This window comes from Balaenoptera acutorostrata, chromosome 12, assembly GCF_949987535.1.
Source record: "Balaenoptera acutorostrata chromosome 12, mBalAcu1.1, whole genome shotgun sequence".
Taxonomy (NCBI): Eukaryota; Metazoa; Chordata; class Mammalia; order Artiodactyla; family Balaenopteridae; genus Balaenoptera; species Balaenoptera acutorostrata.
Window position 1 is genome coordinate 93,687,329 of NC_080075.1, and position 22,543 is coordinate 93,709,871.

Genomic DNA, 22,543 nt, shown 5'->3' on the forward strand with positions numbered 1-22,543 from the left:
TCTTCAGAAACACACACAAAAAAGAGAAGGGAATCAAAACGTAACACTAAAGATAAGTCATCATACCACAAACGAAGAGAGCAAAAGGAGAAAGGAACACAAGAGAACTACAAAAACAACCAGGAAAATAATTAACAAAATGGCAGTAAGTACATACCCATCAATAATTACTTTAAATGTAAATGGAATAAATGTTCTAATCTAAAGACACAGAGCGGCTGAATGGATACAAAAACAAGACGCATGTACATGCTGCCTACAAGAGACTCACTTCAGATCTAAAGACACACACAGGTTGAAAGTGAGGGGATGGAAAAAGATATTCCATGCAAATGTAAATGAAAAGAAAGCTGTGGTAGCAATACTCATATCACACAAAATAGACTTTAAAATAAGACTGTTATAAGAGACAAAGATGGACACTACATAATAATCAAGGGATCAATCCAAGAAGATATAACAATTGTAAATATTTAGGCACCCAACATAGGAGCACCTCGATATATAAGGCAAATATTAACAGACATAAAGGCAGAAATTGACAGCAACACAATAATAGTGGGGGACTTTTAACACCCCACTTACATCAATGGACAGGTCATCCAGACAGAAAAACAAGAAGAAAATACTGGCCTTAAGTGACACATGACCAGATCTATCTATCTATCTATCTATCTATCTATCTATCTATCTATCTATCTATATGCCATCTATCATCTATCTATGTATCGAGAGGGAGAGAGAGAGAGAGAGACAGAATTGGGGATAACAAAGCAGCTTAGGCAATAGCAGCAGATGATGGATACTGCCTGAAGGACATGGGAACACAGGTTATTCACACAGCTGAGTTGAAGCCGAGAGATCAGTGACAGAGCAGTTCTGGGAGGGGAGGGACTCAGAGACACAAGTATAGGTGTGGATGCCAAAGGACCGGGTATATCCCAATGCTAGTGCATATATATATATATATATATATATATATATATATATGAACATCTCACAGTGAATGTTTAGTAAGTGTTGAGTTGTGTGACTCACAAATAAAGCTGAATGTTTCCATTGAAAACAGAAATGTTTACTTTGTAAGACAATGTGTGGATGCAGTATTTGAAATCGGTGATTTTGTTGACAGTGCCTTTAATGTTCTACTTGTTTTCTGAAAACTTACCTCTACGTGAAATCTTAAAAGGTAAACCCAAGTTAGTCTTGTCTTACTCAAGATTACACGGAGTTCTTTTTTTAGGGATACAAACATAACCTTTAAAAAAAAGTGGTTTGGAGTCTTATGCCAGAAGGAAGTAGATGTCAAGAAACGTACCCTATTTTTAGATTGTTTTATACGTTTTTGGGAGGCAGCTGATCTGTGATATCATATGTTGGAGACTGTGGGTTTACAGTGAAAAACTAGGACAGGATCCCCCCATTCCTGAGCTTGGATTCCAGACACATGCTTGGAATCATGATTCTCAGCCACATTTTCAGGTCACGTCGGTGTTCCCTTCCTGTCCTCATCCATCAGAACCAGAATGGTTACAGCCTGGAAAGAGGAAGGTTTAAAATGCGAACAATTAATAAAAGCTAATTTGGCTGTGCTCTTCCATGATGGGAATGTTAATTGGAAGACTAGATTGACCCCGAAATAAATTCAGGAGCAGAAATAGAAACGTTACAAGCAGCGCTCTGAGTTCCCATTTAATTAAATTAAGCTGTGATGGTTTTTAGAGAAATGAGTTGCTGAGCTGTAACCTAATCCATACTCCAGCATCTTCCTGGGAAATACTCAGAAAAGCTCATTTGGACCGAGAACAGCACTAAATAGCACCTCTCACAGTTACACAGATGTTGGCGATTCACTCTGGAGACTTTCAAATATTTACCACGGAGATTACTCAATTTAGAGTTTTCAAACAAAATTTCCAAGGAGAGCACAGCTCCAGGAGTCTAGATATGTTTTCTCATCAGCGGCTCTGTCTGTGTTCAAACAGCTGGAGAAGGAACACGGGCTCTTTAACTGTTTAATCCCCAAGCGGTATGGACGCGGCAGCCCACTTGCATCCCTAAGCGTTGCTCGGCGGCGGCTGTCTGTTCCGCACGGGTGCAACCCGAGGGTGACCAGTATCCCTGCGGCCTGGGGGTCACGCTACACGGGCCGCAGATGCAGAAGGAGCCGCGTGGGTGCTGCCGTGTGGGAGGGTCAGGGGTGCAACGTGGGGTGGTCAGGGAGCCCCGAGGATCAAGGCCAGCAGTCCGCCAGGGCGCAGACAGTTTCGTGGGCCCGAGCGGCAGGCCTGGACCTGCCTGCAGTGTTGTCGCCGGCTGCACAGACGCACGGCTGCAGGAACACGAGGACGCACGGTCTCTGCCACTGACAGGTTAGGTTAGGATCCGGGGGTGGAGAGGAGACACACAGGAGCCCGGGACGGTCTCCCTGCTGCGCGCTGGTGCTTACGGCCAAAGGACAGCGGGCGGCACCCCCGGGCCCGAGTGGAGGCCCGGGGGGCTCAGGCAGACAAGAGGGCAGGGTGGTAGAGCCTGGACCCGCAGCCTGAGCTCGAGTGCTCGGGAAGACCTGGATTCAGGGCGTCAGCGCGGGGAGGGCACAGACCGTCTGCCGTCCTCCTGGCCGCGGGGGGCTCGGGGGCGTCTGCAGGCCTGGAGGATGGGCTGCCTTCCTCGGGCTCAGAGGACCTGAAACCCCAGCCCCGGCGCTCCTTTCAGCTCAGCCGCAGACCTACGACGGCCACGTCTGCCTTAACGTCTGCATTTCGAGCATCTTGATTGTATTTTAAACATAACTTGGAAAGTGGAGGTGCAAGTTCTCTGTGGTAAAGGGATGAGCAAAGGGGACTCAACTCACTTTAATGAACAAAAGTAGAGGCGACACCAGGAAACGCAGGGGGCTCTGCTGACGGGGCTGGCTGTGAGGGGGGAAAACACTCCAGGAGCAGGAACTAAAGACACCGGGCTGGAAAGACGTTCCAGAGAGGGCTGTGCGGTAAAGCCAGGGAGAGCCGCAGTGAGTTACGCGTGACGAGATTTTGCAGATACAGAAGCTGGATTCTCTTGTTTGGTAGAATTTGGGAGGATTGTAATTTTAAAGCCAACTACACAGATGCCACTTAGCCCAGCTTGAAGCCTGGCTTCCTCCACATGCTGGCCGTCGTTTTGACTTCAAAAGCACGCAGTTGCACTTTCTTATATCCACAGTGTTTCCAACTGAAAGAGTTGTCAGTTCATGAGCAATAAATGAATAACAGATTCCCTGGGAAGATGTTCACATCATCAGAGAGAACTACAACTGAGCAAGGGTATCTCGGGGCCTCAGAAGGAACCAGGCTTGGTTTCCGTGAACGTCTGCGTGGGACCCACCGTGTGGACCACGGATTTCAGAGAACATCACACAGCTGAAGGGAGGCTCCCTTCTCCCCCCTAGCACTGAGCATCAGGGGACTCGGTACATTTTTACATCCTGAACAAGAGATAAATGATGACACAGAATCTTTTCACATTCAGAGCAGTGCTGATAAATGAAGGAGCTGCTCCCAAGCCCTCACCCAGAGCGACTGACGCCAGGCCAGGAAGGAGAAGGAACCCAGAACTTCCGGGTGGAGTTAAACCCACCCCACGACGCTGCATCTGTTTTCTCACTTCCAGCCGTGCGAACTCCCCCGTGAAGGGCAGCTGCTACTCCCAACAACGCGGATTATGACGCACACTACCTCAGCCGCTGAGTCCATACACACCCCAACCTGGGAGAGATTTATTTGCTGTCCCGAAAAGGGAGAAGCGACCCAGACACGTGAGCTGTTTTATGTTCCTGCTGGATCATTAAGCTTGAGAGCAAGGGCCATTAAGTGCCTTAAAATATGACAAAGGTCCAGGTGAATTCACAGCAAACACGGCTGGTGAGCAAACACCAGGGACCTGACTGGGCCGTTGGCTGAGGGCGCTGCCTTTACACGGCGTTGGAGGCCGTTTCCTCACGTTGAATAGAAAGACTGACGTAAACGAGATGAAAGCTCTGCCTCTCTTCTCCCTAAATTCACCCATTTCATCTACTGGGTACACTTGATGTAGGGACCCAGACGAGAAACGCTCAACTCCTGACGACTCCTGTTTTCTGGAATACTCGCTACAGCTGCTCTAACTTATGTCTCAGGTACCCGAGCAGGTTCTACCAGAGACGAGCGAGTCGCTCACCCCCGTCCTCTGCACGTCCAGGAAGGTGGCCCTCTGGAAGGACAGCTCCCACGCAGCCAGCTCGCTCCCCAGCTCCACGCTGAACACGTGGCTCCTGCCGTGGCCCACGAGGACGCTGAAGCAGAAGGGCCTGTGGTCCCCGCGGCTGGGGTCCTGGAGACCCAGACAGAGGCTGGCTTGGGCCCAGCAGTCATCCGGAAGCCAGAACTGGAACAGAGAGGGGGGCACGCAGGTTAGAGGGGACGGCCCCCGGGTGACCGGTCCACGGAGGGCGCCCGGGACAGAGGGGCCTCTCCCAGGCTGGGGACTGAGGCCACACTCCACCAGGAGACCTCCCGGCCACGCGCCTGGGTTCAGGAGCAGCGTCCCCCGACGTCGCTGCCGTGGAAACGGGCCCATAAGTTAATATCTGGGAGTCAGTTACGTCCAACCGCCAATGCTCTGCAAGCATCTTGCACCTAAAATATCAGTGGCCACAACTTCTGTTTCTATGTTTAGCTTTAAAGATAAAGAAAAAAGTCACGAGATGTTTATGCTTAAGTTGAGCACAAAATCAGCAAACACTGAAGACAGCGAGACCACACAACTCTGCCCCCTCTGCCGGGGTCCCCGAAGGGTGACCCGCTCCTCGGCCATGTGCAGAGCATCTGGGGTCCCCCAGGGACACAGGGCCACCGAGACCTCACTACGTGAACCCAGAGGTCCTGGCCACACAGAAGACGAGTTTTAGAAATAGTTTCAAAAGCAAAGGTTGAAACAAGAAAAAAGAGCCGTTGTTCAGTTCCTGGTTAAACATTTAAGCAGAAGACGTGAATCAGCCTCGGCGCGTCCGTGGATCACAGACATACCGGGTGGACGTCCTGGCAGCTCTGAACCTCGGGGCGAGGGGTCTCCGCCACCGCCTCGCCTGAGTCATGGACGCGCCCAGCTAAGGGGCAGCTGCGTCAGGCTTCACGCGGGGACCAGGAGAGGTGGAGCCCGGGGCCTCCAACGAGTCAGCGCCTCAGGCCAGAGCCTGCTCGTACCTCCCTCTGTGTCTCTCTGTCTCCCTGTGTGCGTGTGTCTCTGCCTCTCTGTGTCTCTGTCCCCTGGAGACTCACGTCCGTCTTCGTCTCCCGCTCACCCACCCGCTGCACAGACACCCTGAAGAGTCCGCGCCAGGCCCTGCACTAGGGTGGCCTCTGCCCGCACGGCCTCCCCGGGGAAGGGGACGCAGGTGGACATCCTGCCAGGGCTGATGAGACGTGGCGTGAGCCACAGCCCGGTGGCAGCAGGAACAGAGGCTGCCCACGGGCCGGGCCTTCACAACCTGACTCCGAGCTATCCGGATCCACGCGGGCTGTCCCGCCAAGCCGCACCCACCACTCACACTGGTGGCCAGAGTTCATTCCCCGAATCCCCGTGACCCACCCTGTGGGCTGGTCTGGTTTTATGTGGAATGCGCTTCTGCCTTCTGGGCCCAGGCTTGTGAGTGCACTGGCTGCTGACGGGGGTGGGGATGGGCGCACGGGCTCCGGTGCCCTCTGCCTTCTCAGGGCCTCGCGGCGGCTCTGCAGGCCCCGATCCGCGCTGTCCCCGCTTCCGCCGCCCAGGAACCTGTCCTCACACGTCACTTAGACACTTGCTGCCTGTGGTATGCGACGTGAGGGTGTGTGTATGTGCGTGTGCATGCGTGTGTGTGCACGGGTGTGGTGTGTGCCTGGTGCACCTGTCCTGATCCTAAATGAACGCGGTACAGAGGCTGCACCTGGATTTTGGAGCCCCCAGGTCCTTGGCCTCAGACTGGCGTGCACAGAAACTCCTCAGGAAAGAGGGCAACAGGTCCTAAGTCAAGAAGAGCAGGATGCGAGTCAGCTGGCCTGACTTCTCAGAAACTCCGTCCGTAACTACTGACCTTGAGTGTCACCTGACCACCGAAGAAGGACTCTGAGCGAGTGTTTGTGCAGGTTGCACCATCGACGGCACGGCTGTGGTCTTTCCTGTACTGGTGCACGTGGGGGGCTGTGCGCTGCTACAGGAGAAAAACGGGCTTTGGGGTCAGACAGACAACCCTTGGGACCTTCTTGGCCAATTAATAGCTGTTGACCATGAGCTTTTCACTTCTAAGCCTAAACATCCATAAAATGGGGTGTAAGAGAAAGGTGGTCATGGGTTTAAAGGACAGCACGGGTGAAGCGTGTGGCACCTGCACCCTCGCCCACGTGGCTCGTTTTCTGTTTACGTAGAGCCCACCGTCCACAGGCAGTGCTGAGTCGTGGCGTAGACTTAACTTTCACGTCTAACGTATAGCGAACTGTCTCCTGACAAAGTCAGCGACTACACAATCCAGCATCAAGTTTCCAGCTGCCCAGTCCTGATGTGTTCCCCCTGCCCCAGACTGTGAGAAGACAGAAACCATCCTGGGTTCACTTTTCAGAAAACAAAATGCAAAGACTATATTAGAAAATTACCTGGATTTTTTCCTGCTTCTATTTATTTATTTGAGACGATTACAGCAACAATACAGGAAATTTAAAAGACCGATCATTCTATTATGATCTATCTTTTGTCATCTAATTTGTTTTTATATTTCCTCCATGCAATGTCTCTTTGTACACATAATCCTACAAATGTGTAATGTGATTTTAATGGAGCACTTGAAATATACGACCCTATTAGGTCTTTATTTCTCAGTGGTCGTCTGACAACTCTTCCAATGTTCACTACTTAAGAATATCATTAAATATTTCCATGCGCACAGCTATTTGACTCTTGCAAATTCCTTGTTTTGAGTCAGTTCTGAGGAGTGAGCGCGTTTGATCGAGCAGTGAAGTGTTTGTGAGTCTTCATTTGAATGGACAAACCTCAGCTCTATGTGCAAGAACAAATAGAAGAGTTAAAAATAACCTTTGAACCACCTGAGAAATCCCAAGAAAGGACACTGAAGGATTTCATAGCTGTGATTACTTTCCGCACCTCAAACTGTTGAGCCTCACAAAAATAATGTGCTATAAATGCTGCGACGTGAGTGAAATCACTGAGCCCTACACAGCTCATTTCCCCAGATACTTTCTGTAGCTTCTTTTGGAAACAGTAACTCAGTTCTTAGGCGCTGCAATGTGTCGTTAAGACTAAAAAATCGGGAGCGATTACAAAATTAAAGGTCTCTGAGCTGCTGTGGAGACAGCTAGTGACTGAGGCACCCCCCCAAATCGCTTCCCGCAGCCTGACCAGCTGCAAAGGCCCCTCCCTGACTCTGGGCCCCCGCCTGCCATCCTCGGAGCATTTACGGTAGAAAACCCATCCTTCTAAACCCTCTCTCTGCCCCTTGGAAGTGTAGATCTTTTTAAAGCCTCCGCGGGTTTTACAGGGCGAGCCTGGGTGCCGTCCACACCCCTGGAGCGCGAATGCCCAGGAACGGGGCCCGTCCTCCTGTCTCTGCGGGCGGGAGCCTCCCTCCGCGGGACCCAGGCCAGGCTGCACAGCTACTTCCCTCCACGAAGATGGGAGAGAGGTTCCTCTTCCTTTGGGTGGGGCCCACCTGGGCCACACTCGCCCCTCACCCAGCTCGGGGACCCCTGCCCTTTGTTTCAGTGGAGTTGAGGTCAGTCTCTGCCCCCAGTGACGTCTTCCTTGTCTGTTTAACTTCGATGGGTACAGGTTTTCTCTGACCGGACTTGAGGAGAATTGTATTCTCCTTATTCACAAGGCTGCACTTGAGAGGCGGCTGGAGAACAGGTCACAGGAGGACACTCCAGAGAGCTGCCTGCGAGGCCAGTGCTTCTGACAGGTGAGGCAGAACAGGATTTAGAGAGGTGGCATTTCAGGTCAAAGGACGTGCACTGTTTACATTTTGATAGACCTTTCCTCGCATTGTCACCAACCTTTTCATCTCTGACAGTCTAATTGGCAAACATATTATTTCATGGTTTCCACTTGCATTTCTTTTTTTTTCATTTTTTTAAAAAAATTATTTTATATTGGAGTATAGCTGATTAACAATGTTGTGTTAGTTTCAGGTGTACAGCACAAGATTCAGTTATACATATACATGTATCTATTCTTTTTCAAATTATTTTCCCATTTAGGTTGTTACAGAGTGTTGAGCAGAGTTCCCTGTGTTGTACAGTAGGTCCTTGTTGGTTATCAAAAAGTAAACAGTCCACATCCTTTGACCTAGAAATTCCACCTCTCTAAATTTTTCCTAGTGATACACTTGCACCTGTGTGCAATGATTTATTACATTGTTTGTAATTGCAAAAAAATGGGAAAAAATTAAATATCCCTTGATAAGGGCTTGGTAAAATAAAATATGATACATTCATGGAATTGAACACTAGGTAGTGGTTTTAAAGTGGGATCATCTCTTTGTGTATACTGAAGAAAGATCCACAAGATAAACTGTAGAGCAAAAAGTGATGTGTGGAATAGTGTGTATGCTTCCATTTGCAGAGGGAAAAAAGAATAGTGTACATATAAAACAAAATAGAAACGGATTTAGCTGAGCTTCAGGCCAAGGGAACCTGGACCCCACCTGCCTCCAGTGAGGCTTCTGGAACTTACTCCCCCTCTGTGCTTCTGGGTCTCGGCTGTCAGATGGAGATGACAAGGATTAACTCCTCAGTTGGGGACAGGATTAACTCAGGATGTAAATGGAGCCCTTAGCAGGGCTCCAGGAGGCTCACTCAGCAAAGGTAAGATATTATTATCAAGATCCTTTGCCAAACGTATGAGTAAATTTGGTTCCACTGAAAAATGCAAACGGAATAGTCTTACGTTGAGAGGGAATATTTATGCAGGAGGCGTCCCACTGCTGAGCAGTGTTTTTATTATTCACTATGTGGAGGCCGTTTATGATTTAAGTCACGATTGCAATCAAGTCTGATTGATTCAATTTTCTCATCTCTTTCATGGTGAGGGTGGAATACAGACACATAATTTTAAGAACTGGAAAAAGGAATTTTTGGAGAGGAGAAAGTGTCATAGAAAAACACCACCACAACTACAAAATTTGATTTCTGGACTAAATATTAATGACTATACTTTGAAATGGTGATTATGAAAACAAATCATTAAAAAAATTCTATACTAAAGTGCTAGTTCTTACAATAATCATACATTTATTTCAATTTTTGATAAGTAAGTATTACAGATAATTTAAAACTCATACGTGCAAAATGACCAACATCAACAATCAAAGGCACCTGAGAAAAGGGGAGATTTTGTAAGATCACTGTTTAAAGACTCCCAACAAGACACAGAATTCAATCTCCTTTTTAAAAATGTTGAATGCTATACATTTATTATGATTATTATTTACCCTGCATTGAGTTTAATACTTTTGCTGTAGCCATCCTCCTGGCTAATTTCATGATTTCAGTTACTTCATAGCATGTTTATTGATTAAAATTTTTTTTCAATTTTTCTGAAAAGATATGCTGGATAAAAACAGAAGAGGCTGGATAGTTTATTAATGAAGCACACATATAAAATATGATGGTCCTATGAAGACATCCCAATACCAAATGAACATCTCAGATGTCTGGAAAGCCATATAAACAAGTTGAAAATATAAAAAGGCCAGAATGAAATAATGAGGCACCTACATAAAAAATAGAAAAAGGACTTAAAAGTTCCTCTATGATATTCTTTTGTGGAATTTTGATGAATGATTGTGGGATGAAGCTAGATGTTCATGTTATTTTACTATTTCAACAGACAGTGGGAAACAAATATTTCTCTCACTCTTTAAGCCCAAAGGGTCATCTTGTTAACATGAAAGCATCTAATGTGCAAAGGAAACTTACCTTGTGAACTTTAAATAGTACCTCACAGAGGTTATAGGTTTTTTCCGCTCGGACCCAGTCTAATGTGCTCACCTGCAAGAAATATAAAACAGACACATAAATCCTACGTGTTCTCACCCAAAATAAGGGGAACTGTGTGAGGTGATGGAGGTATTAACTAACTTGATTGTGGGAACCACTTAACAATGTACATGGATATCAAATCATCACACAGTACACTGTAAATATATTCCATTTTTGTCAATCCTACCTCGATAAAACTGGAAAAAAAATTTAAAGTATACATGCAAAGACACATGCTATTTTTAGTATGAGAATTTAAGCATTTACAACAATGGAGCTAGTCAATGTGTCTTTACCTTCATTAAATTCTAAACCAGGAGCAGGACAGTTGAAAACCTAAACTATATGCCATGGCAGGTTTTGCTGAGTAATTGCATGTCCCCGCTGTTGGCGTGAAGTATGAAGATGTTTAGATACATTATTGACACAAGAACCCAGTAACGGCGGAACTTATCTATCACACACAATTGGGCATACTTTTAGGAATTCATTTTGGGTGCCTTTTACATTAACTTAAGGACCGATTTTAGGTTAAATTTAGAGACTGCTCACCCATCTGCTACGCTCCTAACTTCTGTTAAGCAGCTCCTATCTGTGTGTCTGCATGGCCATCTGTGGTTTGAGCTGTCCCCTTCCATTTAGTTCTCCTTGCTGATGGTCACTTTCCTTTCCCCCCTGGAAGACCCCCTCTCCACGCCCGGCTCCCGTGCTCCCGCTGGGTGACTGCTCAGCCCAGGGTGGAGGTGCCCTCGGACGTGAGTCGGTCCGTGCGCCTCACCCTCTGGGCCACGGTGACTGTTTCAAGCAGAACGTGCCACAGTCAGAGACACAGCTGACGCCGAGAAGATGCTTGGACTTCTGGGATGGACCGCTTCTTCCGCGGACTTGAAGCGAAACGCTTCCACCCTGAGAGCCTTTGGAAGCTGCGTGGGGACCATGTGGCCATCAGTCACTACGAGGTACCCACACTGGTCATCAGCTGTGACACACACACACCCACTAAGGCAGGATAATGAGAACAGGGAAGATGGGGGGCCTGAACTCTCTACCTGCCACTCACTTTCCTGTAAACCTAAAAAACAAAGTTTATTAATTAATTTTCAAAAGCAGGTCTTTCTCTTCATTGCCTTCTGCCTTGACAATTTTCTATTTTATCTGACCACATCTGCTTTGAAATAGAGCAGAGAGTGTAGATTCTCAGATGTAGTATCTTGGCATATTTTAATATTATTGTGGAACACTTGTGTAGCCCCAGAACTGAAACAGAGTAATATTCTATATTAGATACATAATTGTCTAATATGCCTTCAGTCTACAAATCTTCACTTAAATTACTTCTTTCCAGGTAAATATTTTTTTAAATGATAGAATATACTTCCCTAATTGACATCCTTAAAATCACTTCTAATATTTCTTGCATATTCATAGGTAACTGCTATATAATTTATATGTTAATGCTATAAGATGCTATAAAATTGGTTTTATAAGTGTTATTTAACACATTTTAATGGTGTCTGAAAACATGAGTGGCTGAAACATTATTTCTCAGATTCCAATTTGCAAATCAGAAATAACGATTCACGCTAAGGAAGGAGAGCTGAGTGCATGAGAAAGGCCAGAGAATCCTGGTTTAATGCAGCTTTTCCAGCATGCATCAGCACACAGGAGAGACCCGGGGTCATCACTCCCCACCGCCGACTGTTTACTCTTCGTAGGTAACTCAGCCCCAGAAAACCCGCCGCCTTCCCCCGCCCCACGCTGCTCCTTTCCTGTCTTCCAGACCTTCTCCCTTCTGTTTCCTCGTTGCCTTCAACATCTCCCTTTCCCTCATCCTGAAGGAGCTCAGAAACCATCCTTGAAGACAGGACTTTCTCTTTAATTTTTCCTAATTTATTTGCCACAGAATCTCTGGGCCTTTTAAAAGTTCATTTAGATATTCTGACACAATGTGTTGGCCACAAGGCTCCATGAGTGTGGTCAGGCTTTCTTGGCAAAGACTGCTGGCCCGGGGACGGAGGAGGAGTGAGGGACCCAGGCTGGGGGGTCTGAGAGCAAATCAGCAGGGGCACTTGTAGATTCACTCCCCTGGAGGCACTTACTTGTTCTCATTCCAAAGAGAAATGGACCAGAGGCCCACCTCCCATGCCCTCCCAAGAGAGCTGTTTACTTTACCTGAGCTCAGAGAGGCTTAAGGACTCCGAGCCCCTCCCGTGTGGCCCTAACCTCTGTGCACACAGAGCCCACCAGCCTCACTCGCCCGCCCATGAGGCCCCTTCGGAGGGAAAATGCTGTGACTAATTAACAGTCCGCCTCACAGCCACGACCTCACGTTTCATGTCAGCATAAAGGAGATCAGTAAACATATGGATTAAAAACTTAACATACGGTTGTTTCCGATTTGGGCAATTTGCCTCCAGCGTGAGGATACAAAAATCCAAGGGCAGACAAAAACATGTGCAAATATTTAGGTGTAAATTCACCCGCCATATTTTGTGTATTGCCTTTACAATGAGAAGTTGCTGAACATTAAGAGTAAAATTTCTTCTGTTAAATTCAAATGCGCTGGGCTTCCCTGGTGGCGCAGTGGTTGAGAATCTGCCTGCTAATGCAGGGGACACGGGTTCGAGCCCTGGTCTGGGAAGATCCCACATGCCACGGAGCAGCTGGGCCCGTGAGCCACAGCTGCTGAGCCTGCGCGTCTGGAGCCTGTGCCCCGCAACGGGAGGGGCCGCGATAGTGAAAGGCCCGCGCACCGCGATGAAGAGCGGTCCCCGCACCGCGATGAAGAGTGGCCCCCACTTGCCGCAACTAGAGAAAGCCCTCGCACGAACCGAAGACCCAGCACAGCCAAAAATAAATAAATAAATAAATAAATAAATAAAATTTAAAAAAAAAAAAAAAAAAATTCAAATGCGCTGGAGTTTCAGACACACTTATGAATACATAAATTAAGTCCCTCAGTGCTCCGTTTCATCCTGTGAGGTATTCAGCTAGCATTTACCACCCCCATCCTTAAACTGAGGAAACTGCTGAATAGAGGGTGAATTAGTGCCTGTGGTCCCACAGCCAGGGAACAGAAAGATTCTGTTTACAGCCCAAAGCTTCCAATCATTCACTTACAACTTTTTCTACTTAGGCTCTTTTTCCTAACATTTTGCAGAATAAATATTTCCATTGTCTTATAAAATCTTTCAGCCCCCATTTTCAAGTATGCTTTTGTTATTTTGGGTAGTCTAGGAAAATGGTTTAAATCAGCATAATGCCGTTATGTAGAGGTAATTTTGATTTTTTTTTTTTTTATTTGAAAAGTTACAGTATTTCTGCTTCTGCATGTAAGGAGCTTGAACATCACCACTCCTAAATAACAATCAGCCTGAAAAGGAATGGATGGAAAAATCAACAACTCTTGTTGGATCCATAACAGAGGGGAGGACACAGGGCCAACCATGGCCCCCAAGCACATATACATTGACAGCAAGTGGATGGAGAAAGTATTCCATGTTAACACTAATCAGAGGAAAGTTAGAGGAGCTATTACTTTCCTACAGAGCACACTTTACAATAAGGAATGTGATTAGGGATAAAAAGTGTATTACATAAAGATGAATGGTCAATTCTCAAAGGAGACATAACAATGTTTAACATGTGTGCACCTAACAACAGAGCATCAGACCATGTGAGGCAAATACTCACAACCTCCAGCCATGAGAATGGAACTCGAAGCTTCCCCACTAAGACCAGGAACGAGCAAGGATGCACCCTTATCACCATCTAACTGGAAGTCCTTGCTGTGCTATATGGCAAGAACCACATGTAAAAGGTGTACAGATTGGGAAGGAAGACATAAAACTGTCTGACTGCAGATCTTCCCTGTAGAAAACCTGAAGGAGTTGACCAAATGAAACAAACCAAAAACCTCCTGGAAATAATAAGCAATTATAGCAAGGTTGAGGAATATAAGGTTTACATACAAAAGTCAATCACATTCTTGTATGCAAACAATGAACAAACAGAATTTGAAATTAAAAACATATTACCAGGGCTTCCCTGGTGGTGCAGTGGTTGAGAATCTGCCTGCCAATGCAGGGGACATGGGTTCGAGCCCTGGTCTGGGAAGATCCCACATGCCGTGGAGCAACTAGGCCCGTGAGCCACAGCTGCTGAGCCTGCGCGTCTGGAGCCTGTACTCCACAAGAGAGGCCGCGATAGTGAGAGGCCCGCACACCGCGATGAAGAGTGGCCCCCGCTCGCCACAACTAGAGAGAGCCTTCGCACAGAAACGAAGACCCAACACAGCCAAAAATAAATAAATAAAAAACAAACAAACAAACATATTACCATTTATATTAACATCCCCAAAATGAAATACTTAGTTATAAGTCTAACAAAAACATACGAGATGTATATGAGGAAAACCACAAAACTTCTTTGATTAACAAAATCAAAGAAGTAAACAAATGGAGGGATATTCCACGTTCATGGACAGGAAAACTCAACATTGCCAAGATGTCAGTTCTTCCCGACTTGATTTACAGATGCAACACAATCCCAATCAAATTCCCAGGAAGTTATTTTGTGGATATTGACAAGCTGATTCTAAAGGTTATATGGAGGCAAAAGACCCCAAATAGGCAACACATTTGAAGGAGAAGAGCAAAGTCAGAGGCCAGAGACCACCTAAATATAAGATTTACTATAAAGACAGGGCGGTATTGGTGAAAGAAAAGACAAATAGATCCATGGAACAGAATGGAGAGCCCAGAAACAGATGAATAGACTCATCTGATCTTTGCTCAAGGAACAAAGGCAAAACAAGGGAGCAAAGACAGTCTTTCCAACATATGGTGCTGGGACAACTGGATATACAAATACAGAAAATGAATCTAGACATACATCATACACCCTTCACCAAAAGTAACTCAAAACTGATCACAGACTTAACTGTAAAATACAAAACTATAAAAAACTCCTAGAAGATAACCCAGGAGAAAACCTAGATGACCTTGGGTGTGGTGATGCCTTTTTAGATACAACACCAAAGGCACCACTCATGAAATAACAGAAAAGCTGGACATCATTAAAATTAAAAACTTATGCTTTGCAAAAGACAAAGTTAAGAGAATAAAACAAGGCATAGACTGGGAGAAAAAACTCACAAAAGACACATCTGATAAAGGACTGTTAACCAAAATATACAAAGTACTCTTAAAACTCAGCACTAAGAAAACAACCTGAGTAAAAATGGACCAAAGACCTTCACAGATCCCTCACCAAAGGAGACAGACAGATGGTCAATAATCACATGAAAATGTGCTCCATGTCATATGTTGTCAGGGAAATGAAAATTAAAACAACACTGGGAGACCACCACACACCTATTAAAATGACTAAAATCCAACACTGACAGCACCAAATGCTGGCAGGGATGTGGAGCAACAGGAACTCTCGGTCATGGCTGGTGGGGATGCAAACTGGTGCAGCCACTTCGGAAGACAGTTTCTCACAAAACTAAACATATTCTTCCCATATGATCCAGCAATCACACTCCTTGGTATTTACCCAAAGGTGATGAAAATTTATGTCCAAACAAAATCCTGAACATGGATGTTTATAGCAGCTTTATTCATACTTGCCCAAACCTGGAAGCAACCAAGATGTCCCTCAGTAGGTGAATGGAATGGATAAATAAACTATGGTCCATCAGAGAATGGAATATTTTTTCAGAGCTAAAAAGAAATGAGCTCTCAAGTCATGAAAAGACATGGTGGAAACTTAAATGCATATTATTAAGTGAAGGAAGTCAGTCTGAAAAGGCTACATTCTGTATGACTCTATCTGACATTCTGGAAAAGGCAAAACTCTGCAGACAGTAAAAAGATTAGTGGTTGTCAGTGTTGGTAGGTAGGGAGGTACAAATAGGTGGATTGAAGAGGATGTTTAGGGCAGTGAAACTACTCTCTAAACCACAGTGGTGGACACACGTCATTGCACATTTGTCCAAACCCATAGAATGTGCAACATCAAGAGTAGTTGTAATGGAAACTGTGGACTTGGGTGATAAGAGGTGTCCATGTAGGTTCATCCTTGGTAAAACACGTACCATTTGGGGGGAAGTTAATGATGGGGAGGGCTACGGATGTGTAGGGCCTGGGAATACAGGGGAATCTCTGTGCCTTCCCCTCGATTTTACTGTAATCCTACAACTGCTCTAAAAATAAAATCTTTGAAAAAAAGTTACCCAGGTTGTTTCATGTCTTTATATGTTGTGTTTAATACACAGCCTTTTCATCTCAAAGCAAATTACAAGGTGAATTATTGTCATGTGGTTACCTTTGGAAATGGGTACGTGCTAAACTACATACTATGGCATCACACACACACACACACACACACACACACCCCCCAAAAAGAGCCATGAGAATCCTGCCTTCACGCTCTGACTTCGGAAAATTTTGTGGTTCGTACCTTTCTGATCTCTACCCAACTCTTGTATGTACTAACTCTGTGTACTCAAACGTTCTCAAAATATTTGACTTTAATAGGAAAATATTTACACACTTGTTTTCTTTATTTAATTAAAATAGAAATGGAACCGCTACCATTTTAACCCTAAATGATATGAATGAACTCTTGGAAATCTTTCCAAAAGTCTGGGAGCTGGAGCGTCAACGTCACACTGTCTCCAGCAGGGAAACGTCCACACCTGAGAACTCGCCGCGCAGAACTAGGGGTAGCAAGTGCACGGCATGAAGGCTCCGCCTCTGTGGGCACCTGGATCGGGGCCTCATGCACGATCCCTCACCCCACCTCTTCCTTTAAGCTGCAAAGGCTGGAAAGATTCTAATGTAGTCTGTCTTTGCTTCTTGTGGAATTTGCTCGTTGTTATTCGAGGGTTTCCATCACAAACTGTTTTGAGATTTGTTGGCTTACTGTCCACACCTGCCCCCCCAAATCTAAAGGGTTGATTTTTCCTCTATACAGTTGACCTTTGAACAGCACGGGTTTGAATTGCGTGGGTCTACTTTTACGTGGATTTTTTTCAACAGTAAATGCATGTAGCAAACACTATGTGATCTGAGGTTGGTTGAATCTGCGGATGCATAACCGTGGATACAGAGGAACTGCATATAAGGAGGGTGGATTATAAGTTATACTGAATTTTCCACTGTGTGGAGGGTCAGAGCCCCTAAATCCTGCATTGCTCAAGGGCCAACTGTATTCTCTTTAGAGGATTTGATGATATTTCCAAATCACATAGCTCGGCCACAGAGCTTTAATGCTTATTATTAAATATTTATATTAATAAATATATTAGATATTTAAATACTTAATATTCACTTTACAGACTATCCAACCAGTAACCAAGGAGCATCTTCTTCATGTTCGGCGTGATGCTAGATTCAATGGGAGCCACGTTAAGAAGCTCCCAGGACAGCGGAAAATAAACAAATTGGTTGGTAGCATTTACTAATAGAGAGAAATTCTCCATAAGTCATCTTTCAATCTCACAACACCTCTCAAGTAGCCATTTACTTTGTACTTGTTTATAGGTGATACTTAGTAAGGAAATTTAAAAATTATATGAAGACATCAGGAAGTATACAAATAAGTCAACTCAATCTAATTTTTGGAGTGAATATTTATAAATACTACTGCCTTCATCCTTTCACTTCTTCCTGGGCATTGCTAGTATTGATTACCCTGGAAAATAGAAATTATGCAGATTCAGGAGAAGCAGATGGCTTCTGCAACTTGTGCCCACGCAGAATCCAGTGAGATGAACATGGAGGCTCACCTGGTCTCGCAGCCTTAAGGACCATCTACGTACTGATGCCTCCAAACTCCATCCTGCCAGACAGATGTCGTCCCTGCACTAGAAACAAGGGTACCTAACTCTACTTGAAAATCTCCTTCGGGCATCCCTAGATGTCTCCGGCTCAGGAACCCCCAGCGCTCACTACTGTGCCCCCCGTGGGGCTCCGTCTGGGGCGGCAGTGGTATCCCCACCCGGCTAGAACCACAGCCACAGGCACCGAGTGGTCTGCACCTGTGTGCGCGTCTCGGTGGGCTTCTTAAATTCTGCTGCGTTCTAGGGCTTCAGAGGCTGCGACGTGCTATACTGATGGGATGTACGGTTTTATATTTACACCTAAAAATCACATTGTGAAACTACAGGCTTTCTTCAGGATAAGAAAGTTTTCATATTTCAGTGATCTGAGACTCTAATCTGTTAGCAGGCAATTTTGAATGGATGTGAAAAATTTACATTAGCATCTGGCTACCCTAACTCCAGTGTGATCCGTAAATGAACGCGGGGCTCATTCAGTCTCACAGGTCTGCATCCTGGACGTCACTTCCAGACTCCCCTGGGGTCTTGCTTTTCCTTTACAAGTAACAACATGAGCCAAATATATAAAAAAGGCCTCACTCTTTTTTTGATGTCGACAAAACTATAATTATCAAAAGATGTTGCTGCTGATGACTCTTGAGAAGAGATGGAGGGGTGGAAAGTATCTCCTGCAGAAACTGTTAGGAATGCGAGTTAATGAAAGATGCACCTGCCAGGAAACGTCTTTATTGGGAGAAGGAGATGTCAGTTATAGGAAAAGATGAGAGGGCAGGTGTTTCTTTTTTCTTTTCTTTTTTTTAAATTGTGCAATTCAATGTTTTTTAGTATGTTCACAGTTGTGCAACTATCACCACAGTCAATTTTAGAATATTTTCATCATCCCCCAAAGAAATCTTGTACCCTTTAGCTGTCACCCTCCGTCCTTCTCCACCCTCTCAGCCGTAGGCCGTCACTAATCTACTTCCTGTTTCTATAGATTTGCCTGTTCTAGATACTTCATATAAATGAAATCATACAATATGTGGTCTTTTGTGACTGGCTTCTTTCACAAGTGTTTCTTTACTACAGGGTAACGCGGCCCTTTCTCCATATCAGAGATGCAACTCTGTCTCAGAGGAATTAGAAATCAGGTAAGGGAGGAGACCCTGGGCAGAGAGAAGAGTGGGCAGAGAGACAGAGAGAGTGATAGACAGACAGACAAACATTTCCTGCAAAGCACCTGCTTTCTGCAAACACCTTCTGAACGGGCCCCGCAGAAGAGACAATATGCTGCCGGATCCCACATAATCCAGAACCGGCAATCTCCGGATTTCCAGAACGTTCGTGATACGGGGCTGATGGCCAGATGTAACTATGAGCTCATACGGGGGGCTCACGTCCGGCGGCAGGGGAGTGGAGTGGCTTTGCTAGGATTATGTGCGAAGTAAGCGAAACCTCCCAGGGCACAGACGCCAACGGGCAATCCCAGGAGCAGCTGCCAGCCCAGCACGGGATTCACCCAAACCTTCATCCACTGGTAAGAACTGGGCCAGTTCACCTCGGTTCACGGAGGAAACCAGGGTTCCTCGCACTGCCCTTTCCATCTCTGAGGGTCACCTGAGCACCTCCACCAGCTCCATCCAGAATCAGGAGGCGCAGGCGTCTGTGAAAAGACGCGGTGCATCCCGTGTGTGCCTAAAATACCTGTAACGTAGAATACGTTGTCGCCAAACCAAAGGAAAGGGAGAAGCAGATTGTGAAAGCTGCTCACTGGTGCGGGGGAAGCTGGGTGGGGAGGGACCCCGGCCCCGAGGCGGGCACATGGGGAGGACTCAGCCCTCGGCCAGGCCGGAGCAGAGAGCTGAGCAGATTTCAAACTTCTATGAGCGATATTTACGGCAGCAGAAGGTCTGCTCCAGGCAAACCCGAGCAGCTGAGGTCAGCAATTGATTCGCATGATGTGCTGCTGGTGACATGGATCGATGCAAGAAGATTGGCCCTGGGATTTTAAAGTAAACAAGCCAAGCCTGGTGTTAATAAAGACGACATTATCCATGTGGTGATTGTGGAGATCCCCTGAGCCCCCCAGATTAGAATTTCTGTCCATGAAATTGAAACTGCCATGGGAAGTGGATGAAATCATCTTTCACTATAACAGGTATAGAAATCTGATTAAATATTTAAAGCATTTCTCGTAATTTAGAATGTTGTACTATGTAGGGAAAACTTATACCTTGAGAATCTTAATTAACAAGAAAAGAAAAATTAGGAGAACTCTCAGGCGTGTGACCTGGGACATCAGTCACGTCCCCCCCAGTTCTGCGGGGAGGAACCCTCCTTCCAGGTACATCAGGTGCAGGTAGGGTGACCCTTTCCTTCTCTCCCAACTGTCACAGGCCAGCGGGAGGCCCCTCTGCTTGGAGCCTCACGGGACTGATTCTCGATGCCCCTCCCTGATCCCCCACTCACGCCCCAGCTGCCTTCCACCTCACTCGCTGCTGTAGCCAGAACTGAGGCCATCGGAGTTATCTGTGGTTATTCTTATGTTTACTTTGTTAGACAAAACCATAGAAAGTTACATTTAGCAACAAATGCTAAATAACATTATTGCATTTGTGAAGAACTCAATTATTATGCAAATCTGTAGATAACCCTCCAGCATCAGTAAATTCACAGCCTTGGTTTATGAAAAGCTCGAGCCCCTGGTGGAATACTGGCCTGGGTGTTGGGGAGAGAAAAGAAGTCCGTGGGAAGACTGGTGAGGTCTGATGGCGTCCATGCTTTAGTTCCCAGTGTTGTGTCACTGCTAATCCCTCAGTTTCAGCAAACAGACCACAGTTCTATACGGGGTCAGCCCTCAGAAACCCGGAGGGAGGGTACGTAGGAATCCTCCTACCCTGTGGGCAAGTTCTCTGTCCATCTTTTCTTAAACCATTTATTGAGGTATGATTGACGTTCAGAAAGCTATACAAATTTAATGTATACAACTTGATGAATCTGAAGATGAGAAAACACCCAAGAAACCATCACCCCCGTGTTTGCCATAAACGCATCCATCCCTCCAAAGTCAGAGAGGACAAGTGCTGTGAGGGTGTGAGCAAAGGGAACCCTCGTGCACTGCTGGTGAGAATGTAAAATGGTGTAGCCACTGTGGAGATGGTACGGAAGTTCCTCAAAGAGATTCAACACAGAACTGCCATACGATCCAGCAATCCCACTTCTGGATATTTATCCAAAGGAAATGAAATCTGAGCCTCAAGATCCCTGCACCCGCATGTTCATCCCAGTACCATTCACAGCAGACAGGACACGACACAGTCACAGTGTCCACTGATGGATGGGTGGGTAAAGAAAATGTGCTGTGTGCAGACAATGGCATAGCATTCAGCCTTAAAAGGAAGGAAATCCTTTTATCTATTTTTAATGGCAGAAAAATAACAACATTGTGGGTAAACGGCATCTAACTTTCTAGATGCCTGAAGCTATCAGGTTTTGCTGCTTGTTTGCAGCTCTGATGTTTGGACTCACAGAAAGTGGAATTGCTTTAATTGACAAACTTGGAGGCAGGGCACACACATTATATTTGGTCAGTTTTGGGAAAATGGCGCTGGTAGGAATTAGAAAATAAATTGTAAACTGTAGCATTCACTGTTAAATTTCTATTATGGGCCCTACTAAATCAGGCTGTTTATTTTTATAAAACTTGGAAGATATGAGGGAAAAATAGCTTTTTAAGTTTCATTATCTGACCATTAAATTAGAAATGTCTTAATAGAAGGGTTTTCTTCTATTTTGTTTGTTTTTTGGATTCTTCAGCTGTATACTTGATGCTCTAAGACATCTAAGCCTTTACATCCCCACGTCCCAGTCAGCTGATATTTTAAGCAGGAAAACACTCTAATGTCTTAACGGCTGTTCAATGGAAGGAAAACCATGGACTGGTTGATTTATGGATTTAGAGTAAGAAAAGCCAGCGGGTCCACACAGAAGCCCTTTCCATCCGCGTACGTAGGGGTGGAGGAGGCCGGCAGGCTGGTCGTGCACCCTCTCTGGCCTCTTCCAAGCGCTAGATCAGATCCTTGCTTCTCTTACAAGAATGGCCTCGTCGGCATCCCTCCCAGACTCCCAGAGGCCTGCTTACCGGAGGAGAGGTGAAGATGTAGAAGGACGAGCCCTTCAGGGCCAGGAACTTGGATCTGAAGGTTTGAGAGCAGCCGGCCCCTCCCAGTCTCTCGCTGACCCACCCCATGTGGACGACCTGCGGAGCAAAACCTTCAGAATTAACAACCAGGCCTTAGGAGAAGCACAGGGCCACTGGGGTGGAGAGAACAAGCAACACACCACAGGTCGCAGACAGGGACGGGGGAGCCCTCAGCCATGTCCAACCTCCAATCAAGTGGACGCCACAAAAATGTGTAACATCTGGGGTCAAACGTCCAGACTTCTGCACTGGGCCGGGCTCGAAATATGAGCTTCTGAGTTCCCTTAGTTTGGGCCAATGCTGGACGTCTCAGCTACCTCACAGCTGTGCCTCCCATATGTAGATTTTTGCAACCACAGTATTTAATTACATCCTATCAGGGGTTAGTATTTGTAATCTATGAGGTTGCAAAAGCAACTATTATATTTTCCATTTCTGTAGTAAATATATCGTTAATACACGTGG

General features: G+C 45.9%; 1 protein-coding gene across 3 annotated transcripts in view; it reads right to left on the reverse strand.

Moving 5' to 3' along the window:
- Positions 1-22,543, reverse strand: part of SNTG2 (syntrophin gamma 2) — a 205,310-nt gene that overhangs the window by 19,927 nt on the left and 162,840 nt on the right. The window contains exons 12-14 of one of the 3 annotated variants that reach the window (XM_057557763.1): positions 9,987-10,058; positions 6,095-6,211; positions 4,201-4,407 (exon numbers count right to left, since the gene is read on the reverse strand). In XM_057557763.1, coding sequence (XP_057413746.1) covers positions 4,201-4,407; positions 6,095-6,211; positions 9,987-10,058 — 396 coding nt within the window. Of the gene's footprint in view, positions 1-4,200; positions 4,408-6,094; positions 6,212-9,986; positions 10,059-22,018; positions 22,136-22,543 lie in introns of all 3 variants that reach the window. The other 2 variants (XM_057557762.1, XM_057557764.1) reach the window with 2 other exon arrangements.